Consider the following 26,242-nt stretch of genomic DNA (forward strand, 5'->3'; position numbering starts at 1 on the left):
TTTGGGCTGTACGCTCATCTGTTATAATTGCTCTTGGCACATCTATGGAAGGGGTTTACTCAGGCTGACCAATGGCAAAAACTGGCTGTGCCTGACGACCACCGACCTCTGACCACCTTGGAGGATCAGCTGTGCAGGGGCCCACCACACAGAGCAAGACATCTTTCAGCAGGGCTCTGGAACCCACTGAGTCCACCCCTTGAGTGTGTCACTAGTTGAGGTGATTGAGTCATGGTGCTTAGATGTGGTGAAGCTGTCCACTGGGTGTGCTGTCTCTGGGGCCTCCTGGGAGTTGCATGCCAAGGTCAGCCATTGCCTGTGTTCTGTCCGGGGCCACTGGGCATAAGCTACAAAGCGATCTGCAGATGGCTGCTTCTTGTGCTAGGCTTGGAGGTGTCCAGGGAATGCCAAGCTGTGGACCAAGGCTGGCTGCTGCTAGTGCCAGGCCTGGGGCCACTTAGCATGAGGTATAGGGCTTGCTGAGACCAGATGCTGCTTGTTTGAGATATTTTAGGAAAGTCTTAAGCATTAGCCAAGATAGGCAATTCCTCTGATAAAGCCACTGGAAACAGTTTGGGTGGGCCTGAAATTTGGGTGAAGCTGGGCCTCAGGGAATCACTAGGGTGGTGCAAACAGTATGAGCAAGGTTGATGGGAGTCTCAGTTACGGCACCTGCCTCCTGGCTTTGTAGGGGAAGGGCTTATACAAGGAACACCTCCAGCTCTCGCCCTGATGCCTAACAATTCAGTTCCTCCCAATATGTCTCTGATGCCTTTCAAGCTGCCTCCCCAAGCTGGAGCTCAGAGGGAGTGAGTCCAAGTAAGTCCGTGAGCTGGCCCAATGAGAGGAGCTGCCTGGGGCTCCAGTAGCCTTAGACAGAAGTTGTGGAGACTTCTCTTTGTGGCACTGGAACCCTGATCTGGGGGGTCTGGTGTTGAATGGTACTTCTTGCTCCTTAGGGAGGACCTATACAGCTGAGATATCCCTCCTGATTTTTATCATCCACTCTTGGATGTGGGACCAGCCCTTGCGGGTCTCTGCCCTTCCTACCAGTCTCGATATGGCTTCTTCTTTAATTCCATAGTTATAGTACTTCTACTCAGCTCAGTTTCAGGTGGTTCTAAATAATGGTTGTACCGTAGTTTAGTTGTAATACTGATGTGGTTGTGGAAGGAGGCGCGTACCACGTTTACCTATGCCACCATCTTGACCGATGTGTGTGTTTCATTTTTTAAACTGAGAGGAATCCTTAGATGTTTCCATAGCAAATAAACCTGTCTGTGGATCAGCAGCCATTTATAAGAAGCAAAGGCTCCTTGTCCCACACTAGAATGTCAAAGAAAATCATTCTGTTTCTAATCTCTTATTTTCTAATTGGAAATTTCACTTTTCTAAAGTATCAAATCAAAAGAAAATTATATTTAGGTCATTTCCCTCCTCTAATGCAGGAATAAGCTAAGTGTCACGCTGATAAGAAAAGCACCTAAGGCATGTCAGAAAAGGTGCCTACAAGCAATCAAGAAGACAGCACCAGCAACTGGATACCAATCCAAGCCCAGGTGTGACAGCTCTCCAAACAGTCCCCTGTTAATAGCTGGGTCCCCATTAAGGATTTGAGTCCTCCCTGCAGAATTTTCTGGTGAGACCCAAAACTACATTGACACCAAGGTAGGGTGTTGCAGAGGAGAAAGCTGAGCTCCTTCTAGCTGAGTTCAGTGAACAGTTATGAGACTCAAACGTTTTTTAATCTAGAAAACTCAGAAGGCGATGTGCTATTTCTCTCAGCTTGAAGCTCGCCCATCCACACTCTGCTTTGTGTCACTTGGTCTGGGAATATGCAAAACTGTTTTACCTTTGCCAGATTAGGTTAGCTTCAGTCAACAGAAAGTGAAAGAAGAAGAAAAGACATGCTCCCCCCTACTTGTCCCCTGTTCCTGTTAGTCACCTCAGCAGCGGTCCAGTATCCCTGGAAGTGGCAGTTGCTTCTAGCAGTTACAGTTGGTTCTAATTTCCAGAGGCTTTTTTTCCCTATAGTTCCAGAACAGGCTCATCACTACTCCCTCCCCAGAAATACCATCGTCAGCTTACCAGGGCACCATCTTCAAAGGATCTTAGCTCTGCCAAGATACTCCTCTGAGCTCCTGAGGGACTAGCACTAATTGGGCAGCACTCACTCCTCAGAGGTCTAGGTCCCAGTGTCATGGAGGCCACCTAAGCTCCAAGGGGACTAGCACAGCCTAGAAGTGATCATTCCCCAGACACATAAGTCCCGATTGTGTGTGGGCCTCTCCTCTGAGATCCTAAGGTACCAGCACAGCCTGGCAGTGTCCCCTCCCCAGACATCAGGGTCCCAGTTTCATGGGGCACCTCCTCCAGGCATCCACATTTTGACAACCCCTCCTCCTCTTCCCTTTGTCCCTCAACTCTTAGGGCAGAAGCTAGTTATTGTTTCTATGTTATTGCAGTGCTTCTTTTTGCCTTTTTTTTCTTTTAATACTTATATAACAGATTATGTTAAAGAGGTTTTCATTTTATGAAGTGGAATGTGTCACTTGGAGGCCATTTTTTTCTTTTTTTTTTTATCCTCACTGGAGGACATTTCTCCATTTTTTGTTCAGATAGAGTGGGAGGGAGAGAGAGAAGAGAGAGAGAGAGAAACATCAACGTGAAAGGGACACATCGAGTGGCTGTCACCCACAGGACCCAATTAAGGCCGGGGACAAACCGCAACTGAGGCACGTGCCCTTAGCGGGAACCAAACCCGGGTCTCTCTGGACCGCAGGCTGATGCTCCAACTGCTGAGCCAAACGGGCCAGGGCTCTTTTTTTTTTAATTCCTCACCTGAGGATACCCCTCCATTTATCATCAGATAGAGTTGGAGGGAGGGAGAGAAAGAGAGAGAGAGAGACAGACAGACCGAGACCGATTGACTGACCGACCGAAAAAAACATCGATGTGATAGAGCCACATCGACTGGTTGTCTTCCGCACAACCTGACCAGGGCCAGGACGAACTGCAAACAAGGTATGTATCCTTGACCAGAATTGAACCCTTACTCATTGGTCCGCAGGCTGACACTCCATCCGCTGAGCCAAACCAGCCAGGGCTGGAGGCCATTTCTTAGAAGACTAACTTAATGACTTGCAATGGGGACACTGGGGCTAATTCTGAGACAACTGTGGATGGGCCCAGCAAACACACACAGCAAGGGGATCTGCTTGAATCCCATGAAACAATATTTCATTTTCTATGCTAATTGGGGTTCAATCCTAGGGACATGTCTGCACTTAAAGACTCCAAGCTAAGCAACAATGTCAATTATGTTTTTTTTTTTAATTACTTACACCATTTAAAAATACTCCTTCTGCACTACAAGTAATGCACAAAGTTTCAACATCATGTGGTTTCACCAGTACATAACACATTTCCCCAAGAATTTGTCTCCAAGGTGGGGCTCGACATCCATTTGAAAATTCATAATCTGAAACCAATAATCAATCAGTTTAGAGTTTTGTAAAATATGGTGGCTCCAAAAATGTAAATATTATTAAAATTGTTTTCATTTTCTTAAATATTAAATTCCAAAATGTAGCTATTTGAACCATTTTGAAAAATAATTATGAAAATATATATAATGAAACAAATAGATCTGAGAAGATATCAACCTGAGGTATAGTTGATAGATTCCAAGACTGTTTGTTCTCCTTTTCCTGAGAGACATTTGAGCAGTTCTATGTCTTTCTTAACCATGGCTGGATTTAAATGTATTTCTCTGAAATAAATGTTTAGACATTCATTTAAAATATTTTAAAACAAACTCTACAAAAAATACATGAAAACATTCCATTACGTCAAGGGAAATATTTTTTATAATTAAAGTTTTAGTTAAATTATACCACAATAACAAAATTGCAGTTAATTTTAGCCATGCTATAATCTCATAACACTGTCAAACCATCAAGGAACTACTGACGCATGTTTAACACAACATTAAATATACTCACTTAAATATTCATTCTATTTTTTTAGTGATAATACCATAATACTAGAAAAATTAACAAGTTTTAAACCAGACTCTACATGATATTTGCATTATAATTTAATAATTTATCTAAGAGTCTTAATTTAAGAGACTCTGAAAATTCTTAGGCCACTTAATGTCTTCAGAATTAGATGAAACCCCACTAGAATGTTTTAGCACTGTTAACAGCAAATTCTAATTTTTAGAACTAGAAATATCCATGCAATAAACTAACATTTTATTCCAATAAAACTGAATGTTAAATAAATAACAAAAATTCCCATACTTTATTTTTCTCATTTTTTTCCTAAAACTCTGAAAGCACTTTTTGCAACTTATTTTTAGAGGTTTATTTTTTTTAAATACTCACAATGAAACATGTTGTAGAGAATGATTGAGGAGGTCCACATCCAGCTGCTTCAGCAGCATGGCAATCTTCATCTTCATCTCACTTTCAGGGTCACTGTCTTTATAATTTTATCAAGAATATTTAATACAGCCCTGGCCAGTTTGGCTCAGCGGTTAGAGCGTCGACCTGCGGTCCTGAGAGACCCGGGTTCAATTCCCGTTAAGGGCGCGTACCTCCGTTGCAGTTTGTCCCCGGCCCTGGTCGGTCGTGCGGGTGGCAGCCACTTGATGTGTTCCTTTCACATTGATGTTTCTCTCTCTCTCTCTGTTCCTCTCTCTCCCTCCCACTCTACCTGAACAAAAAATGGGAAAGTGTCCTCGGGTGAGGACAAAAAAAAAAAAGAATATTTAATACAGATGAGTCTTTTTTCATTGTATTACAATCCAAACCCAGAATTTTTGCTACAGGATTTCTATTAGCTGACCAAAAAAGTAAATAAATAAAAATTATCCTCATCTTCTATTATAAGAAACATAAAGATGGCCCTGGTCAGTTTGGTTCAGCTGATAAGAGTGTCAGCCCACGAACAAAAGGGTCTCAAGTTTGATTCCTGGTCAAGGGCACATACCTGGGTTACAGGTTCGATTCCCAACCCCAGTTGGGGCAACCAATCGATGTTGTCTCTCTCACATTGATATTTCTCTCTTTGTTCTTCCCACCTCCCTTCCACTCTACCTAAAAATCAATAAAAAATACCCTTAGGTAAGGATTAACAAAAAAGAAGAAGGAGAAAGAGGAGGAAGGAAAAGGGAAGAAGAAGGAGAAGGAAGAGAAGGAGAAGGAGGGGGGGAGGAGGAAGAGGAGGAGGAAGAGGAAGAGGAAGAGGAGAAAGATGAACAAATCTATTGAAGCCCACTCAACTATGTTTCTTGCATTATGCTTTCTCTAACAGATTCAATTAGAATCAATGTCCATTTCTCAGATTTACTGAATTTAGGAACCTTCTTATGAGATGTTCTATCTTATATAGAAATATCATCCATATATGTTATCTCCCTAATGGGACAAAGACCAAGACATTTCTTTTTTTTTTCTTTCAGTTAAGTGTGAGGCATTATTCAGAATAGGCATTCAATTAATATATTCAGAATTGATTTGTAGAGAAATTCTGGTCTCCTTAAAAGAACCATCGCTAGAACTGTGTGTACCAGTGCTCAGTATTCACAAATGCATGCTTCTTTCCAAAATAGCACCCTTCCCTTAGTCTACAGGTCTCCTGACAGTCTTTTTCACCTGTTCAAATTATACATATACACATACACATACACATAAATATACATGTATGTACTGTGTGTGTATATACATATATATGTATATATATGTATATATGTATATGTATATACATATATATGTATATATATGTATATATGTATATGTATATACATACCTCACATGAGGACATGCTTAGAGAGAGGGAGGGGAGAGAGAAACATCAGTTAATTGCCCTTCATACATCCCCCTGACCAGGGATCAAACCCACAACCCAGGTAGGAGCCCAGACCAGGAATCAAATTGGCAAGCTATCAGTGCACAGGATGACACTCAACCAACTGAGCCACTCCAACTGGGCCAAACGCATATTTTCAATGCCTCTTGTTCAGGTTGGAAAAAGTAATCTAACCAGTATTTACATATACACCAAAATTATAGTGAAAACCTTAAATACTAACTCATGAGCAAGGCTGACATAGATGTGAAAGTTGAGCCAACAGATACTAAAATCAGAATTTGATAAAGTTTAATATATATATGATTAAAAATGAGGAGAAAGGGGCAAAACTATCTTTAGAAAAAAATAATCCAAGTAAGATGAAATATATATGCATCTGGACAGGGAAAGAAAAATGCCATGGGACTAATTCAGAAAGCCTGATCCGACTGAAATGAAGAGAAGCACAGTAATGGCATTGATTCTCCAACAGGAAATGGGTTATGCCACCAGGAAACAGCAGAAGGCAGAGCGCTGAGGAAAGACTGCAGAGGAAGGTGCAAGAAAAGGTGGGTCTCCTTTCCTGGTACCTTCGTTCATCCAATCTCAACTTATCAATCTAATGGCTGTCACCTATAAAAATGTATGAAAAGCGATACTAGGTGAATTCTGGAAAAAGATATAAAATCAACTCCCAGACTGCCAGGTATCATGCAATTTGGACCTAAGACCAAGAGTTGTACCTAGATCCCTTACAGAAAGGGCAAAAGAGAGCAAAGGATACACATCTAGCCAAACTAGATATACAGCAGTCTATGTATTACATTTATATATTGTGTTGAGTTTAATGAACAATGGTGCCGATTAACTATATTCTTGAATTCAGCTTTACTCTCAAGACTGTATTCTTCCTCATGAGAGTAGCTTTGGTGTACAGCCTAATAAGGAAGAGTGGGTAAGAAATAAAAAGAGTCTGCTGTCCTAAGGCACACATCTTAATTTAATCAAAAAAGAGCAGGAACAAGACCATCTTCCCACCTCACAGCACGGGAGAGTGGCAAAGAATGCTGAGAGGCAAAACTCGGGTACCTTATGGCTAGGACCTACTGGTCAGATGATTCCAAGAAAGCAAAACAAATACACATCATTAGGTTTTTGTTGTGTTGTTTTTTTTTTAATCCTCACCCAAGGACATTTTTTTTGTTGTTCAGATAGAGTGGAAGGAAGAGAGAGAGAGAAACATCAACGTGAAAGGGACACATCAAGTGGCTGCCACCCGCACGACCCAATCAGGGCCGTGGACAAACTGCAACCGAGGTACATGCCCTTAGTGGGAACCGAACCCGGGTCTCTCTGGACCGCAGGCCGACGCTCTAACCGCTGAGCCAAACCAGCCAGGGCAGGTATTTTTATTAAGAGATATTTAGAGCACAATGATAACAGGCACCTGGTCATATTCTTTTTTGGGTGTTAGATGATTAAATAAAGAGCACATTATATATCCTTAATGAAAAGGGAAAATATTTCCCATGGAATGACTATAACTATCACAGCAGTTGCCCGATCCACAATGGAATAACACTGAGACAAATGGAAAATGAGATCATCATAGACTATCTCTGCTAAAGGCAGAGCCTGCATTCACTTTGAGGAAAGAGGTCATCATCTGTCACAGGAGTGGGTGAGGGGAGAGGGTGAATTCTAGTCATGATATCAGTCTTCTCTCCTGACATGGGTGTTCAAGGCCACAGGCCTCAGGTTGCTCCAGAAGCTAACAAGGTTCTCTTTAAAACTGGAAATCTAGAAGCTTACTAGTGGTAAAGTGGCCGTTCATTTTAAAGTGGAATTTTGATATCAGCAAAACATTTCAGCCAACTAAAATTAATGACATTTTTATGAAGCTGAACACATGACTTTTTACCTTTTAGGTTACAGAACTTTTTTCAAGAGACTATAACAAATGATTTGCCCCAAGGTTATGTTTCTAAAAGTTCAAATCACAGACGAAAGTGTAAATATCACCTTCAATGCATGCTTGTGCTTCCTTCAGCTTTGTATCTTTGGCAGTAAATAACAAGCATGACAGCTGCCCAAAGCTCCTAACTTTCATTTGCGGTACAGAAAGAAATAGCAAAGGCTGTCCATTTTTATCAGCTTCTTCTGACTTGACTGTTGTTGCACTAAAAATGGGGGGGAAAAAAGAAAAAAAGAAAGCAAGCTTAGGGTTACCTGGATGCCAGTACAAGTTAAATTTAAGATATTTCGGCAAATTATTCCCATGTGTCATAAAACAGAAAATATAAATACCTTTTGTTAGAAGCTCATCTATTCTCCCACTTTCATCCACACTCAGATTCTTAAATCTCCCAACTTATTAGCAATAATAGTGAGCAATATGACATATCCAGAAAAAAATTTTAAGCAATTTCTCAAAAATCTACATGAACTTGCCCTGGCCGGTTTTGCTCAGTAGTTAGAGCGTTGGCCCGCGGACCAGAGTGTCCCAAGTTCGGTTCCCGATAAGGACACGTACCTCAGTTGCAGTTTATCCCCAGCCCCAGTTGGGGTGGTGTGGGTGGCAATCAGTTGATGTGTCTCTCTCATGTCGATGTTCTCTCTCTCTCTCTTCCCCCCTCTCTCCCTCCTGCTCTATCTGAAGATAAATACAAAAATGTCCTCGGGTGAGGATTAAATAAATAAATAAATAAATAACCTACATAAACTCAACCAGTTTTTGTTTTTCTAACAGTACGTTCAATATCTTTTAAAAGCACTGATTCTATAGAACCATTCATGTTTTGAGGATTTCTGATGTTATATTTATAAATTTTTAAAATTTATTTATTTATTTTAGAGAGAGAGGGGAAGAGGAAAAGAGAGAGAAAAGAGAGGTTTTTTTGTTCCACTTATTATGTGCCTTGACCAGGGATTGAACCTGCACCTTGCCATATAGGGTGATGCTCTAACCAACTGAGCTACCTGGCTGGGACTATACAATTTTTACACCACAGCAATTAGTGGTTAGACATTTTCTTGGCTACTCTGTATTGTTTATGAATAAAAAGCTATAAAAAAAGATAAACCAGATCCTCTCTGTAGATTATTTTCCCACTCCAAACACCTTAATTAGGTTTACTCTAGGATTTTAAACAGTTTTTCTAAATGGGTTTTTCCTGATCAGAAATTATTAGGTCTCCTAGATTTGTGTTTCTGCCATTTTAATGATTTTTTTAAAGTTGGCATTTTTGAAATATTAAGATGTTTTTTATGACAGTGATAGTTCTATATATTACTACTACTTTCAACATTAATTAAACTGCCTAGGTTTTTTTTATTACATATTGATATCCTTAGAAAAACTGCCCACATCTTAAGATCTACTCTAACATATTTTAAATTGTAATGCAGCTGAACAGATGTGAAATATTAACAGTTTACCAGAAAAAGTAAATCTAACAGACTCAGAATATCTACTAACACTATTTAACTAGAATACAAACAAGAGGATAGAAACTGTGGGAGTCAGAATGGTTCCTCCAGATGTCAACATCCTGCTCCCCAAAACCTGTGAATGTGTTACCTTACATGGCAAAAGAGACTATGCAGATGGATTAATTTAAGAATCTTGAGATGAAAAACTACTCTGAAATATGTAGGTTGGTCCAATGTGATCAAATGGATGTTTAGAAGAGGCAGGCAGAAGGGTGACATCAGAGGTGATGGAACGACGGAAACAGGAGTCAGAAATGAAGAGCTGCGAGCCATGGCTGATGGTTGGCCTCTAGAAGCTGGAAAAGGCAACTTCCCTCAGCTCCCAGAAGGAACACAGCCATGCCAGCTTTCGTTTTATCTCTGCAGACTCAATGTAGATTTTTCACCTCCAGAACAGTAAGATAATAAAGCTGTGTTGTTTTAGCCCATTAAGTGTGTGGTGATTTGTTACAGCAGCAACAGGAATCTAAGACAGAGACTTTTTAAAGTCTTGCCCACTGTTTTATCCAAAGTAGCTCACATAGTAAGGTGTTCAACCAATATAAGAGGAATAAATGAATAAATAAAATGTTTTTAGACTTGCCAGCGATGTGTGTTGTATACAAAATGTATATTTTCTCGAAAATAAAGCTTTTGGGGTGATGGCCTTAGGATTAGGGGGATCTCTTAAAGGGCTGTAATCAGGGCTGGACACTGGTGCTAAGTGGATGGTGAGAGAACTGATTTACAGGCTGAATGAACGCCAACAATACCAAGCTACTAACTTGAGAAAGTAAAACTCCTTGTGAAAAAAGGTAGAACTAAAGGGCACAGGTGACACATGTCATTGCTCCTCCCCGCTGAAATATGTAACTTAACAGAGACAGCTACAAGGATGATGTGCAAGAAGAGGTTTCAGTTTCTGGGCTCACCGTTTCTCACACCTGAAAAAAAAGAGCTCTCATAAAGAAAGGTGCTGCACTCACCCCAAGAAGGTCAAGAAGAATGCACTGTAAATGAAATCTACTGACTTGATCAAGAAACTTTTAAACCAGAACTGGGAAGGGAGCTAAAAACACTCAGTAGGAAAATGTCTTGTTTAGTTAGTCCCCAGTGTCTAGTTTAGTGTCTAGAACATAGTAATTACTCAATAAAAGCATGTTTAAATAATAACATAGGACATAAGACACAAGTTCAGAAAGTATTTAGTAACTCCCAGAGATGAAAAACAAAAAGATTTGGTGAAGGAAGAAGGCATTCAAGTTCAAGAAGCACAGAGAGTCTCAAGTAAGAACCCAAACAGGCCTATACCAAGACACATAATAATTAAAATGCCAACAATTAAAGACAAAGAGAGAATCCTAAGAGCAGCAAGAGATAAGCAACAGGTTACCTACAAAGGAAACCCCATAAGGCTCTCAGCTGACTTCTCACAAAAACACTACAGGCCAGAAGGGAGTGACATGAAATAATCAAGGTCATAAAAAACAAGGATCTGAATCCAAGACTACTCTACCCAGCAAGGCTATCATTCAGACTAGAAGGTCAAATAAAGAGCTTCCCAGACAAAAAAAGGCTAAGGGAATACATTAGCACCAAACCAGCACTGCAAGAAATGTTAAAAGGACTACTGTAATTAGTAGAAGAAATAGAAAGAAAAATATAACCACACTAAACAAAAATGGCAATAAACAAGTACATATCAATAATCACCTTAAATGTAAATGGACTGAATGCTCCGATAAAAAGACACAGAGTAGCTGATTGGATAAGAAAGCATGACTCATCTATATGTTGTTTACAAGAGACCCACTTCAAAACAAAAGACTCACATAGGTTGAAAGTGAAGGAATGGAAAAAAAATTGTCTAAGCAAAAAATCGCTGGAGTAGAACTACTCATATCTGATCAAATAGATTTCAAAATGAAGGCCATAACTAGAGACAAAGAAGGCCACTACATAATATTGAAAGGATCTATCCAACAGGAAGATATAACCTTAATAAACATATATGCACCCAATATAGGAGCACCAAAATATATTTAAAATCTTCTGGAGGACTTCCAAGGAGAAATCGACAGCAATACAACCATAGCAGGGGCCTTCAACACCCAGTTGACAGCATTGGATAGATTCTTTAGACAAAAATTTAGCAAGGAAACAGAGACTCTAAATTAAGCACTAGACCAAATGGATTTAAGAGGTATCTACAGAGAATTACTACAGAATTCACATTCTTCTCAAGTGCACATGGGACATTCTCAAAGATAGACCACATGATAGGAAACAAACTGAATCTCTACAAGTTCAAGAAGATTGAAATCATATCAAGCATCTTCTCAGATCACAATGGCATGAAACTAGAAATCAACTGCAACAAGAACATGCAAAGACATTTCAACACATGCAGGCTAAATAGCATGTTATTAAACAATGAATGGGTTACTGAGGAGATCAAGGAAGAAATTAAAAACTTCCTGGAAACCAATGAAAATGAAAACACAACAACACAAAATCTATGGGATGCAGCGAAAGCAGTTCTGAGAGGGAAATTCATAGCACTACAGGCCTACCTCAAAAAACAAGAAAAATTTCTAATTGACTGTCTAACCTCACAACTTAAAGAATTAGAAAGCAAACAAAAAGAAAACCCCAGAGCAAATAGAAGGAAAAAAATAGTAATGATCAGAGCAGAAATAAATGACATAGAGACAAAAAAAAAAAAAATTCAAAGGATAAATGAAACAAAGAGCTGGGTTTTCGAAAAGATAAACAAGATTGATGGACCCTTAGCTAGACTCACCAAGAAACAAAGAGAGAGAACCCAAATACACAAAATCAGAAATGAAAGAGGAGAAGTAACAACCAACACCACAGAAACACAAAAATTGTTAACAGCTACGATGAACAACTATATGGCAACAAATTCGACAATTTAAGCGAAATGGACAAATTTCTAGAAACACACAGGCTCCCAAAACTGGACCGGGAAGAGATAGAAAACTTCAACAGACCATTAACAACTAAGGAAATTGAAAAGGCAATCAAGACTCTCCCAGCAAACAAAAGCCCAGGCCCAGATGGCTTCACGGGGGAGTTTTACCAAACATTCAAAAAAGAACTAACACCCATTCTTTTCAAACTATTTCAAAAAATTCAAGAAGAAGGAAGACTTCCAAACACGTTCTATGAGGCCAGCAAAATTCTAATTCCAAAACCAGAAAAAGACACTACAAAGAAAGAAAAGTACAGGCCAATATCCCTGATGAGCATAGACGCCAAAATCCTGAACAAAATACTAGCAAATCGGATCCAGCAATACAACAAAAAAATCATTCACCATGACCAAGTGGAATTCATTCCGGGGACGCAAGGCTGGTACAATACTCACAAATCCATAAATGTGATACACCACATAAATAAAATGAAAAATAAAAACCACATGATCATATCAATAGACGCTGAAAAAGCATTCAACAAAATTCAGCATCAATTTCTAATAAAAACGCTCAGCAATGTGGAAATAGAGGAATTATATCTCGACATAATAAAGGCCATATATGAACAACCTACAGCCAACATCATACTCAACGGGCAGAAACTAAAAACATTTCCATTAAGAACAGGAACAAGACAGGGATGTCCACTTTCGCCACTCTTATTTAACATAGTACGGGAAGTCTTAGCCACAGCAATCAGACATGAGGAAAAAATAAAAGGGATCCAAATTGGAAAGGAGGAAGTGAAACTGTCATTATTTGCAGATGACATGATATTATACATAGGAAACCCTAAAGACTCCATCAAAAATCTACTAGACTTAATAAATGAATTTGGAAAAGTAGCAGGATACAAAATTAACGTGAAGCAATCAGCGGCATTCTTATACACCAATGATGAACTCACAGAAAGAGAAACTAAGAAAACAATACCATTTACCATTGCAGCAAAAAAATTCTGATACCTAGGAATAAACTTAACCAAAAAAGTAAAGGACCTATTTTCAGAAAACTACAGGACATTGAAAAAAGAAATAGAGGAAGATATACAAAAGTGGAAGCACATACCTTGTTCATGGATTGGAAGAATTAACATCATCAAAATGTCCATACTACCCAAAGCAATCTATATATTCAAAGGAATCCCCAACAAAATACCAATGACATATTTCACAGAACTAGAACAAATACTTCAAAAGTTCATATGGAACCAAAAAAGACCCCGAATAGCCACAGCAATTTTTAAAAAGAAGGACAAAGTAGGTGGGATCACAATACCAGATATTAGGTTATACTACAAAGCGACTGTAATCAATACAGCCTGGTAGTGGCACAAGAACAGGCATATAGACCAGTGGAACAGAACCGAAAACCCAGACATGGACACAAGGCAATATGCTCAATTAATATTTGACAAAGGTGGCAAGAGCATACAGTGGAGTAAAGACAGCCTCTTTAATAAATGGTGTTGGGAAAATTGGACAGCTACATGCAAAAAAATGAAACTAGACCATCAACTTACACCATACACAAAAATAAACTCAAAATCGATAAAAGACTTAAATGTGACCCATGAATCCATAAAAATTCTAGAAGAAAATGTAGGCAACAAAATTTCAGACATCATACGCAGCAGAATTTTCACTGATACATCACCTAAGGCAACAAAAACAAAGTAGAAAATGAACATATTGGACTACATCAAACTCAAAAGCTTCTGCACAGCAAAAGAAACAATCGTGAAAATGGAAAGGCAACCCACTGTATGGGTGAACATCATTGCCAATGATATATTAGATAAGGGGTTAATTTCCAATACATATAGAGTGCTCATACAACTCCACAAAAGGAAAACAAAGAACCCAATTAGAAAATGGGCAGAGGAGCTGATTATACACCTCTCCGAACAGGACATACAAATGGCCAACAGACATATGAAGAAATGCTCATCATCACTAATCATCAGAGAGATGCAAATTAAAACAACAATGAGGTATCACCTCACACCTGTCAGAATGGTCGCCATCAACAAATCATCACACAACAAATGTTGGCGAGGGTGTGGAGAAAAGGGGACTCTAATACACTGCTGGTGGGAATGCAGACTGGTGCAGCCACTGTGGAAAACAATATGATGTTACCTCAAAAAATTAAAAATTGAACTTCCATTTGACCCAGTGATCCCGCTTCTAGGAATATACCCTAAGAAGCCTGAAACACCAATCAGGAAGAATATATGTACTCCCATGTTCATAGCAGCACTATTTACAATAGCTAAGATGTGGAAACAGCCCAAGTGTCCATCAGTAGACAAATGGATAAAAAAGCAGTGGTACATATACACAATGGAGTACTATGCAGCTGTGAGAAAGAAAGATCTCTTATCCTTTGAGACAACATGGAGGGACCTGGAAAGTATTATCCTAAGTGAAATAAGCCAAGCAGAAAAAGACAAATACCACATGATCTCACTTATATAAGGAATATAACGAACATAACAGTCTGAGGAATACAGTAGACCCAGAAACATGGAAGTAGGGCACAGACTGACATCCCTCAGAAGAGGGGGTGGGGGGGTGGGAAGAGATAAACCACAGAACTTATATGCATGTATGCATAACCAATGGTCATGGACAACAAAGCTGGGGACGGGGCGGGGGTGGGGTGGTGAGGAGGGTGTCAATGGGGTAAAAAAGGAGAAACATCTGTAACAATAAATATATAAATTTTTAAAATAATAAAAAAATAAAATAAAATAAAAATAAATTTAAAAACAAAGAAGAAGAAAAAGAAAAACAAAAAGCCCAACAACAAAAGCATGGCAATGAAAATTTTATCCAAATACAATATTTTAAGGTTGGAAATAATTCATCCTTCATGATATTGATCAGAAAACTAAGGACCAGAAAAGCATGACGTGAAGTGATTCGTGCATTACTGCAGGGATGAAGGCCACTGCTCAGGCGTCCTGACTTCTCATCCATACAGAACTCTTACCAGCATATAATTTTGTCCCAACTCATATATGTCACTGAGACAAAGCAGAACAAAATTCACAACTAAAATATTGCAATATTAAAGTTAACGTGACTCAAAAATTATAGTTCTACCAGAGAAAAAGAGAAAAGAACAGGTAACATTTTAACAAAGTCATTCTGAATGCTTATCCAATTTACATATTTAAAAGCTAGATTCTAAAGAATCAAAGCACCCCAGCTGCGTGTACCACCAACAGATTGTGTTACCATTGAGTGGCGTCATCTGTCCTTAGTTTACAGTGGATTTGGGCTTCATTCTGAGGTGTTTCAGGAAGATTATTAATCTCATCCTGTCTAACAAGAACAAAAGCATTTTGAAAATGGTAACAAAGAGACCTGTGATTTCTATTAAAATGAAAGTAGAGATTCTAGCCCTCCCCCAAATTGTACATGGAAAGATGATGACTAATGTTATTATAGGATGAACAGCTGTACACAGGGAATGATTCTAAAGGAAAAGAATAAATCATGCAACATGTGCAAAGTGCTGTGCCTATGTATTCAGTTAAAACCAACCTACAAAAGGAAAGAAGATAGTTTATGAAAGGTAAAACCTTTTCAGTGTGTGACTTAAGGTTCAGTTATTTTTTTTTTTTTTCCTCACCCGAGGACAATTTTTCCTTTTTTTTTTTTTTTTTTTTCCAGATAGAATGGGAGGGAGAGAGAGGAAGAGAGAGAGAGAGAGAGAGAAATGTCGGCATGAAAGGCTGCCTCCCACACGAACCAACCAAGTCCAGGGACAAACTGCAACCGAGGTATGTGCCCTTAGTGGGAACCAAACCCAGGTGTCTCTGGACCGTAGGCCAATGCTCTAACCACTGAACCAAACCGGTCAGGGCTCAAGGTTCAGTTTCAATGTCAGATGCCAATAAACCTAATGATGAAGACGGCTGATAAAACTTTTATTGACTGTTCCAGAGTGCATTTGGAGATGCACAGCATCAAATAAGAAGTGAAAACACAAGTATAACTACATTCCCCCTAAAAATCTGTAGAGATCAACAAAAGGGGGTACCTTACCTACTTCAACCAACTTTCAGTGTGGATCAAACTGACTTGGTTTTGCAACAGAAGGCCTGAGAGAAAGTACAGAAAAAAGAATCTTCCTTTATTCTAAAACACCCAAAGATATTCCTATTTAGTAGAAACACATATAGAGATTCCCAGATCCTTTATAATGACTTTGGCCATCCACCTGCACTTACAGAGCTGGATCACATCTGGAAAGAAACAGCTTCCCCACTTTACTTATTTATTTATTAAATATGTTTTCATTGATTTTTTTGAGAGAGAGGAAGTGAGAGGGGGAGAGAGATAGAAACATTAATGAGAGAGAAACATTGATTGGCTGACACCTGCATGACCCCTACTGGGGATTGAGCCTGCAACCTGGGCATGTGCCCTGACAAGGAATCAAACCGATGACCTCTTGGTCCATGAGTTGATGTTCAACCCCTGAGCCACACCTGCTGGGCCAGCTTCCCCACTTTAAATAAGTACATAAGTAGTGTACTACGGTTCAGCAGCTAAGCAAAAAGAGTGCATGGGAACAAAAAATAAGGTAGTTGGGGCTGTTTTAATAATATTCTTCCAGCCATTGAGGCATCTCTGGTTTACATCACTTATTATGCTGCTAGATGTAGTAAACTCCAAGTTGTTATGAGTTGCTGACAGTTCTCTGGTTGAGGGTGGTGGGAGTGGAGCAAGGGGTGTGATAATGACCTAGATGTGAAAGCATTTGGTATTTTCCAAGAGTGGGAGGGAGAGAGGAAGAAAGAGAGAGAGAGAAACATCGATGTGAGAGAAACACATCGACTGGTTGCCGCCCTTACAACCCCATCCGGGGCTGGTGACAAACTGCACCTGAGGTACATGCCCTTAGCGGGAACCAAACCCGGGACTCTCTGGTCTGCAGGCCGACGCTCTAACCGCTGAGCCAAATCGAGCCAGGGCTCCTTTGCTTTCTTTAGAGTAATCAGTACCTAGCTTGTTTTTATCAAGCCACATAGGCATGTTTACTTCAAACACAACCAGCACTATCAGACCGTTCTCATCCATTCCAACATCAACAATGTCATCAGTAAAGGTAACCAACAGATTCTAAGATGAATGCAGAGTAGCCGAAAGCAACACACACCTCTTCTCTGTGCCAAACCAGATTTACAGCTAAAATTTAGAGCAATCAACCTGAATAAACAATGGAAGGACACCTGAACGGTAGTATTATATCCAAGGATTGAAAAAAGAAGCTACACGGAAACTGCAGAGGCCGGTAAGGACAGAGATGTGGAGAGGGTTGGCACCCGGGGGGCAGCAGCCGGGCAGCCAGAGATGTTGCAGATGGCCCCCTGAGGAAAGTAGGGTACCAAACCCACACTGGGATCCCCCAAACCAGAGCACCAGGGCCAGAAAGAGGAGCTTGTATAGCATCTGGTAGCAAAAATAAGTGAGTACTTGGTCCGCTACAAAGAGAAAGGAGTCTGCTAGAATCCCAGATGCTCTCCTTAAGGGTCAGCGCACAGGGACTCACTGTTGGGCTCTCATCTGGGACTCTGGTAGAGGGAAGGAGACTCAGGCATACGAAAGCCATAAAGAGAATATTGGGTAGCATAGCTCCAGAGATCTGCAAGGTCGACTACTGAGGTCTCAGTTATGAATTAACATCCCACACCACCCTCAGGCACCATCTCCCAGGATTGAGCACTTCTATTCCTACAGGATCATCTGGAGAAAGTGCACTAATCCCATCCTCCAAAAACTGGCGACACCAATCTTCCAAGCTCGAGTACAGCAATAAAGCACTGTTGACTGCACCCAACAGTACCTGAGATATGCTTTTTCTGGAGAAACTATAGACAGATTCTCAGATGATCACTGAACTGAGTGGCTTGGGACTAAAGGTCGATCATTCCCCCCATCCCACAGGTTAGGCAGCTGCCACCCCAATGGAATACTCCCTTGTCAGCATCGCTGGCAGTGTGTGGCAAAGCTAGAAGTAGACAAGCAGCTCTCTCCCCTATTCCCAAGGGCCAGTGCCACCCTCAGCTGGAGGCTGCCTTGATCTGTTCCTCCAAGCCCCACTGACACTGTTCTGCTGGTGCAGGACAACTCAGAACTGGGACATTTGACTTCCTCCTCAGAGTTCTCCATCAGGATAAGTAAAAGGAGATGAGCAGCTTTCTCCGCTCCCAAGGGCCAGTTCCACCCCAAGTGCAGTCCTGCCCTCATCTATTCCTCCAAATCCTGGGGTGGGGGAAGGAGCAGGAAAACCCTGCTGGCCTCATCCTGCTGGGTCAATTTTGAGGGACAAGGAGACAGTTCATCCCAAAGCAGCAAAATACACATTCTTCTCAAGTGCACATGAAACATTCTCAAAGACAGACCACATGGTTAGGACACAAAATAAGTTTTAACAAATTCAAAAAGACTGACATCATATCAAGCATCTTCTCAAATAACAACGGCATGAAACTAGAAATCAACTACAATAAAAACACTCACAAACATTCAAACACATGGAGGCTAAGCAGCATGCTATTAAACAATGAACTGGTGACCAATGAGATCAATGAAAAAATAAAAGATTATCTGGAAACATGAAAATGAACATACAACAACCCCATATCTATGGGACACAGCGAAAGTAGTTCATAGCATTACAGGCCTACCTCAAGAAGCAAGAAAAATATCAAGTAAACAATCTAAACCTATACCTAAAAGAATTAGAGAAAGAACAACAGGAAAAGCCCAGAGTAAGTAGAAGGAAGGAAATAATAAAGATCAGAGACTAAATAAATGACACAGAAAGTAAAAAAAAAAATACAAAAGATGGAGACTTCCAGTCAAGATGGTGGCATAGATAAACGCAGTATCGCGTCCTCCCACAACAACATCAAAGTTACAACTAAACTACAGAACAACCATCATTCAAAACCGCCTGAAATCAAGCTGAATGGAAGTCCTACAGCTACGAAATTAAAGCAGCAGCCACATCGAGACTGGTAGGAGGGGCGGAGGCACGACGGGCTGGTCCCACACCCAAGTGTGGCGATAAAAATCAGGAGGATACCTCGGCTGGGAAGGTCCTTCCTGAGGACTGAGGGGTCCCCGTCCCACACCAGGTGCCCCGCTCAGGGTTCCAGTGCCAGGAAGAGAAGTCCCCATCACTTCTGGCTGGAAAAACCAGTGGGAACTGAGGTTCAGGGAGGCTGATGCGACTAGAGCCCCAGGCAGCTCCTTAAAGGGTCTGCCCACGAACTTATCAGACTTGCTCCCTCTAAGCTTGGAGGGGAGGCAGCTAGAGGGGCGCCAGGGACATACAGGGAAGAACTAAGCTGTTTGGCACTGGAACGAGGGCTGGAGAGGGGACTTTCTCCGGGACAGAGGTGTTGTCAGAGGCCTTTATTCCTTTGGTGAGCCCTTCCCTGGGGTGGCAGACAGTCGCCATATCTGGGACTCCAGCAACCTGGCTCACACTGTTTGCCCTGCCCTGGTGATTCCCTGAGGCCCCGCCCCACCCCACCCAACTTTCAGGCCCACCCAAGCAGTTGCCAGTTGCTTAACCATAAGATTGGTCTGTCTTGGATCCTGCTTCAGGTTTTCCTAAATTCTTTCAAACAAGCAGCATCTGGTCTCAGCTAGCCCCATACCTCTCGTTAAGTAATACACAGAAACAAACACAGGGAGGCAGCCAAGATGAGGAGACAAAGAAACAGGTTCCAAATGAAAGAACAAAATAAAACCCCAAGAGAAGAACTAAGCAAAATGGAGATTAGAAACCTAACAGATGCTGAGTTCAAAATACTGCTTATAAGGATGCTCAATGAACTTAGTGAGAACTTCAGTGAACTTAGTGCGGGCCTCAAGGGAATAAAAAAGGACCAGTCAGAAATGGATGCACAGTCAGAAATGAAGGAGGCATTAAATGAAATAAAGGATAATTTACACAGATTCAATAGTGGAGTACGTAAATCCAAGAAGCAAACCATCGATTTGGAATATAAGGAAGCAAAAAACGCCCAATCAGAACAATAAAAAGAAAAAAGAATCCAAAAAAATGAGGATAGTGTAAGAAGCCTCTAGGACAACTTCAAGCATGCCAACATTCACATCTTGGGGGTGCCAGAAGAAGAAGAGAGAGAACAAGAAATTGAAAACCTGTTTAAAATAATAATGGCAGAAAACTTTCCTAACTTGGTGAAGGATACAGACATACAAGTCCAGGAAATGCAGAGAGTCCCAAACAAGATGAACCCCAAGAGGCCCACACCAAGACACATCATCATCAAAATGCAAAAGCTTCAAGACAAAGAGAGAATCTTAAAAGCAGCAAGAGAAAAGCAGTTAGTTACCCACAAGGGAGTTCCCATAAGGCTGTCAGCTGATTTCTCAAAAGAAACTTTGCAGGCCAGAAGGGAGTGGCAAGAAATATTTAGAGTAATGAAAAGCAAGAACCTACAACCAAGATTACTCTATCCTGAAAAGCTGTCATTTAGAATTGATGTCCATATAAAGAGTTTCCCAGACAAGAAAAAGTTAAAGGAGTTTATCACCCCAAACTGTTATTATATGAAATGATGAAGGGTCTTTTTGAAGAAAAAGATAAAATTTATGAACAAACAAAATGGCAATGAATACATATCTATCGACAATGGAATCTACAAATAAAATAAATAGGCAGAACAGAGACATTCTCATAGATACAGAGAACATTTTGTTGGTTGCCAGATGGGAGGGGGGTTGGGGAATGGGTGAAAAAGGTGAAGGGATTAAGAAGTACAAATTCACTGCTAAACTGTCAAACCTCAAAGGGAAAGGGGTTGGGGGGGTGGGAAGAAATAAACCAAAGAACTTATATGCATAACCAACGGACACAGACAATAGTGTGGGAAAAGGTGGGAGAGGGGGTGGGAGTGGGGAGGAGGGGGTCAATGGGAGAAAAATGAGGAACATCTGTAATACATTCAACAATAAAGATTAAAAAAAAAAAGATCAATGGAACCAAGAGAAGGTTCTTTGAAAGTTAAACAAGATTAATGAACCTTGAATCAGGCTCATCAAGAAATAAAGTGAGAGCACCCAAATGAATATAATCAGAAATGAAAGGGGAGAAATAACAACAGACATCACAGAAATACAAAAGATTGTAAAAAAATATATATATATTACCAACAGCTATATGCCAACAAATGGGACAACATGGGTGAAATAGGCAAATTCCTAGAAACATACAATCTTTCAAATCACAATCAGGAAGAATCAGAAAACCTGAATAAATCAATAACAACTAATGAAGTTGAAGCAGTAATAATAATAAAAAAAAACTCCCAACAAACAAAAGTCCTGGACTGGATGGCTTCACAGGTGAATTTTATCAAACAGTCAAAGAAGAACTAACACCTAGCCTCTTCAAACTATTCCAAAAAGTTCAAAAGGAGGAAATACTTCCAAGCTCCTTTTTTGAGGGCAACATTATACTAATGCCAAAACCAGATAAAGACACAACAAAGAAAGAAAATTATAGTCCAATATTCCTGATGAATACAGATGATAAAATCCTCAACAAAATATTTGCAAACCAGATCCAGCAATACATTTAAAAGATTATTCTGGAGATGCAAGGCTGGTACAATATTTGCAAATCACTAAATGTGATACATCACATAAAAAAGAAAGATAAAAATCACATGATCATAGCAATAGATGCAGACAAAGCACTAGATAAAATCCAGCACCCATTTATGATAAAATCTTTTCCCAAAGTGGCAATAAAGGAATCATACCTCATAATAAAGGCCTATGACAAACCTACAGCCAACATCATACCCAATGGGCAAAAACTAAAAGTGTTTCCCTTAAGATCAGGAACAAGATAGGGATGTCCGCTTTCACCACTCTTATTCAACATAGTACTGGAAGTTCTAGCCACAGTGATCAGACAAGAAGACAAAATAAAAGGCATCCAAATTTGAAAGAAGTAAAACTATCATTATTCACAGATGACATGATAGTATATATAGAAAACGCTAAAGACTCCACCAAAAAGCTACTAGATCTAATAAATGAATTTGGCAAAGTAGCAGGATACAAAATCAATATCCAGAAATCAATGGCTTTTCCATACACCAATAATGAATTATCAAAAAGGGAAATTAATAAAACAATCCCATTTACTATTACAACAACAACAAAAAATAAGGTACCTAGGAATAAATTTAACCAAAGAGGTAAAAGACTTGTACTTGGAAAATTTTAGGACATTGAAGAAAGAAATTGAGAAAGACGCAAATAAGTGGAAGCCTATACCGTGTTCATGGATTGGAAGAATTGACATCAATAAAATGTCCATACCACCCAAAGAAATCTAGATACAATGCTATTCCTACTAAAATACCAATGGCCTATTTCACAGATCAAGAACAAATGTCCCAAAACTTTATATGAATCCAAAAAGACCCCTAATAGCCTCAACACTCTTGAGAAAGAAAAACAAAGTTGGAGGGATCACAATACCAGATGTCAAACTATACTACAAGGTCACCGCATTCAAAACAGCCTGGTACTGACATAAGAACAGGTATATTGATCAATGCAACAGAACAGAGGGCTCAGAAATCAACCCACACCAATATGGTCAATGAATATTTGATAAAGGAGGCAAGAGCATACAATGGAGCAAAGACAATCTATTCAATAAATGGTGCTAAGAAAATTGGACAGGTACATGCAAAAAAATGAAACCAGACCACCAACTTACACCACACACAAGATTAAATTCAAAATTGATAAAAGACTTAAATGCAAGTCATGAAACCATAAAAATCCTAGAAGAAGACATAGGCAGTAATGTCTCAGACATCTCTCATGGCAATTATTTTCACCAATCTATCTCCTAGGGCAAGGAAAAAAAATAAACAAAAGGGACTAACTCAACCTAAAAATCTTTTGCACTGCAAAAGAAACCATCAACAAAATGAAAAGGAAACCCACTGTATGGGAGAACATTTTCACCAATTTGATAAGGGGTTAATTTCCAAAATATATAAAGAATTTACCCAATTCAACACCAGGAAGACAAACAATCCAATTAAAAATGGGCAAAGGACCTGACTGGAAACTTCTCCAAAGAGGACATACAAATGGCCAATAGACATATGAAACAATGCTTAACATCACTAATCATCAGAGAGATGGAAATTAGAACCACAGTGAGATAGCACCTCACATCTGCCAGAATTGCTACCATCAATAAATCAACAACAAGTGCTGGAGAGGATGTGGGGAAAAGTGCATATTGCATATTGGTAGGAATGCAGACTGGTGCAGCCACTATGGAAAATGGTATGGAGTTTCCTCAAAAAAATTAAAAACAGAACTGCTGTTTGACCCAGCAATCCCAATTCTGGGAATATATCCCAAGAATTCCAAAACACCAATCAGAAAGAATATAGGCACCCCTATGTTCATAGCGTTATTTACAAAAGCCAAGATGGAAACAGCCCAAGTGCCTATCAGTAAATGAATGGATAAAAAAGCTATGGTACATTTACACAATAGAATACTACGTGGCTATAAAAAAGACAAAACTCTTACTTTTTGCAACAGCATGGATGTACCTGGAAATTATAACACTAAGTGAAATAAGCCAGTCATAGAAAGACAAATACCATAAGATCTCATTTATGCATGGAAACTAATGAACAAAAGAAACTGATTAACAAAATAGAGCCAGAGTCATAGATTCATGGTACAGATGTCAGAGGGGAGTTGGGTGGGGTGGACAGATGAAAGAAGATAAAGAGAATAGCCAAAAAACATATATGCCTTGCCCATGGACACAGACAACTACATGGTTAGGGCAAGGGGGAGGGGAGGGCAGGTCTGCATGGAGGGCAGCCAAGGGAGGGAAATGGGGGACATCTGTAATAATGCCAACAATAAAAATAATAATAATAATAAAGGTCATAAATAAGTTTGAAGGATAGAAAATTGGCACAAGAAAAAGGTGCATAGTAAATTTGAAAGAGGAAGACAATCAAGGGGTAGTTGGTTCAAAATACACGTGGTGTCAAAACATCAAAGCATCCTACTTTAGAGGGAACACTTAAAGATTGAGTGCAGAATTATATAAAGCAACATGAAATTGGACAAGGATAGAAAAATAGAAATAGTAAAATATTTGTGTGTAATGAGGCCCACCTAATGAGGCCTCAGATGTGGTCATGTTTATACTTGGAACATAAAATTAGTACGAGGCAAGATACAATGAAAATTTTGATATTTATTTGACATCTGCTTTAAATCTATCTTTTTCTAAGTCGTTCATGTTTGTAATTCGTTTTGCAGATGAGTTAATCTTTCAAAGGTTAAATTAAAAAAAAGAATGTGTGATACCATACTGAATTTAGGTGGGAGCAACAACGAACCACAAGCATCTTGGAGAAAGTGAACATAGGCAGAGTTAGAAACAAAATACAACTTTAAAAAAGGATTTCAAAAAATTCAGAGAGAAGGCGGAGCATGGTATCAGAATTAAAGAGCTCTTGAAATGCATTTCAAGAATGTTTTAATGGTTCTAAAAATAAAATTCTGAGTTTATTCTCACAAATAACCCCAAAGGGAAAAAATGGAAAAAGCATCTATAGAAGTTTTGGCTGAACTGTTCTTGATATGTCAGAATTTAAAGGTCCATATATCAGAATGCCCTAAGTGTTAAATAAACTGAGGCTGACCAAAACAAAAAAAGATACATAAAATATATATATATATATATATTTATCATAGATAATTATAATTTACAGTTGTATAAGATATAGTGACATTTATATAAATTATATGATATTTATATAAATTACACAAATTTATATAAAATTTATATTTTAGCAATGTTCAAAAGAGATAAATTTACAGCTTACTGGGTAAAGCAGAGGTAGGATTTTCTTTTTTTAATCTCAGATTTGGAAGGTTTTCGTTTGAGGGCAATGTTTATTGTTAAGAAGTCCCTCCCTCCCTTATACTAGACAAAATTTGTCATTCTCCCTCTGTCACCCCAGAAATCAATAGATTTAAGTACCAGATAGTATGTCTACCTCAGAGGTCACAAAAGCAATGCCTATTGGTGTCTGGCAGATAATATGAATGAGTGGAATGGCCAGACATCAAACAACAGCTAATGCTGGGAGTGTGGTGACTTGGAGAATGCATCACCTATCAAAAGAAGTTCAAATTAGTGTGTTGACCAAACAAAATATCCTCAGATTTCAGCTGAGTACCTCCGGTTGGCAATCCAGTTGGGTTAGATTTCTGAGATTCACAGATATTAAATGACTTTCCAAAAATCCAAAATCAATCAATAAAAATACATACAATGAGGATAATCAACTCCAGAAGGAATTAACTGGCTTACCTGACAACATAACCTGGTTCAAATGCTGAGGGGTTCAAATCTGTCTTCCATTCAAGTGGTTCTGCAAAAACATATTTTGCCTCTTGGGGATGTTTATAGATAAAACTCCCCACAAACATAATAATTTCTTTCAATATCACTTCATTTAGAGGGGTAATTTCCAGCGTTCTGGTTCCATTTCCAGCAGCAGTCCACTGCGCTGATCTTGTCAGTGCCACGCCCATGAAGCCAAGGATACTCGAGCTGAGTTTAGCACACACACTGTATCAGAGTAGGAGTTAGAAAGAGAGAACAGCATCTACCTTTTCACTGAAAATTTTTTCATTTTCAATATTTTAAGCTAGTACTACCCAAACCACATTCTGCTTTATTTGTATTAGAGGTTGATTTTTTAATTATCTAAATGATCAATTCAGTAAAATAGTTCATTTTTACTGAACCAGATTTAAGTAAAACTGACTAGTACTTAA

General features: G+C 39.4%; 1 protein-coding gene across 1 annotated transcript in view; it reads right to left on the reverse strand.

Moving 5' to 3' along the window:
• The window catches only part of ODAD2 (outer dynein arm docking complex subunit 2), a 251,320-nt gene extending 225,324 nt beyond the window's left edge, over positions 1-25,996 (reverse strand). The window contains 6 exon segments of the mRNA XM_036276406.1: positions 3,345-3,481; positions 3,666-3,772; positions 4,392-4,493; positions 4,759-4,849; positions 7,882-8,039; positions 25,773-25,996. Coding sequence (XP_036132299.1) covers positions 3,345-3,481; positions 3,666-3,772; positions 4,392-4,493; positions 4,759-4,849; positions 7,882-8,039; positions 25,773-25,996 — 819 coding nt within the window.
• Positions 25,997-26,242: the final 246 nt, after the last annotated feature.

This window comes from Molossus molossus, unplaced genomic scaffold (assembly GCF_014108415.1).
Source record: "Molossus molossus isolate mMolMol1 unplaced genomic scaffold, mMolMol1.p scaffold_m16_p_1, whole genome shotgun sequence".
In the NCBI taxonomy this organism is placed as follows: Eukaryota; Metazoa; Chordata; class Mammalia; order Chiroptera; family Molossidae; genus Molossus; species Molossus molossus.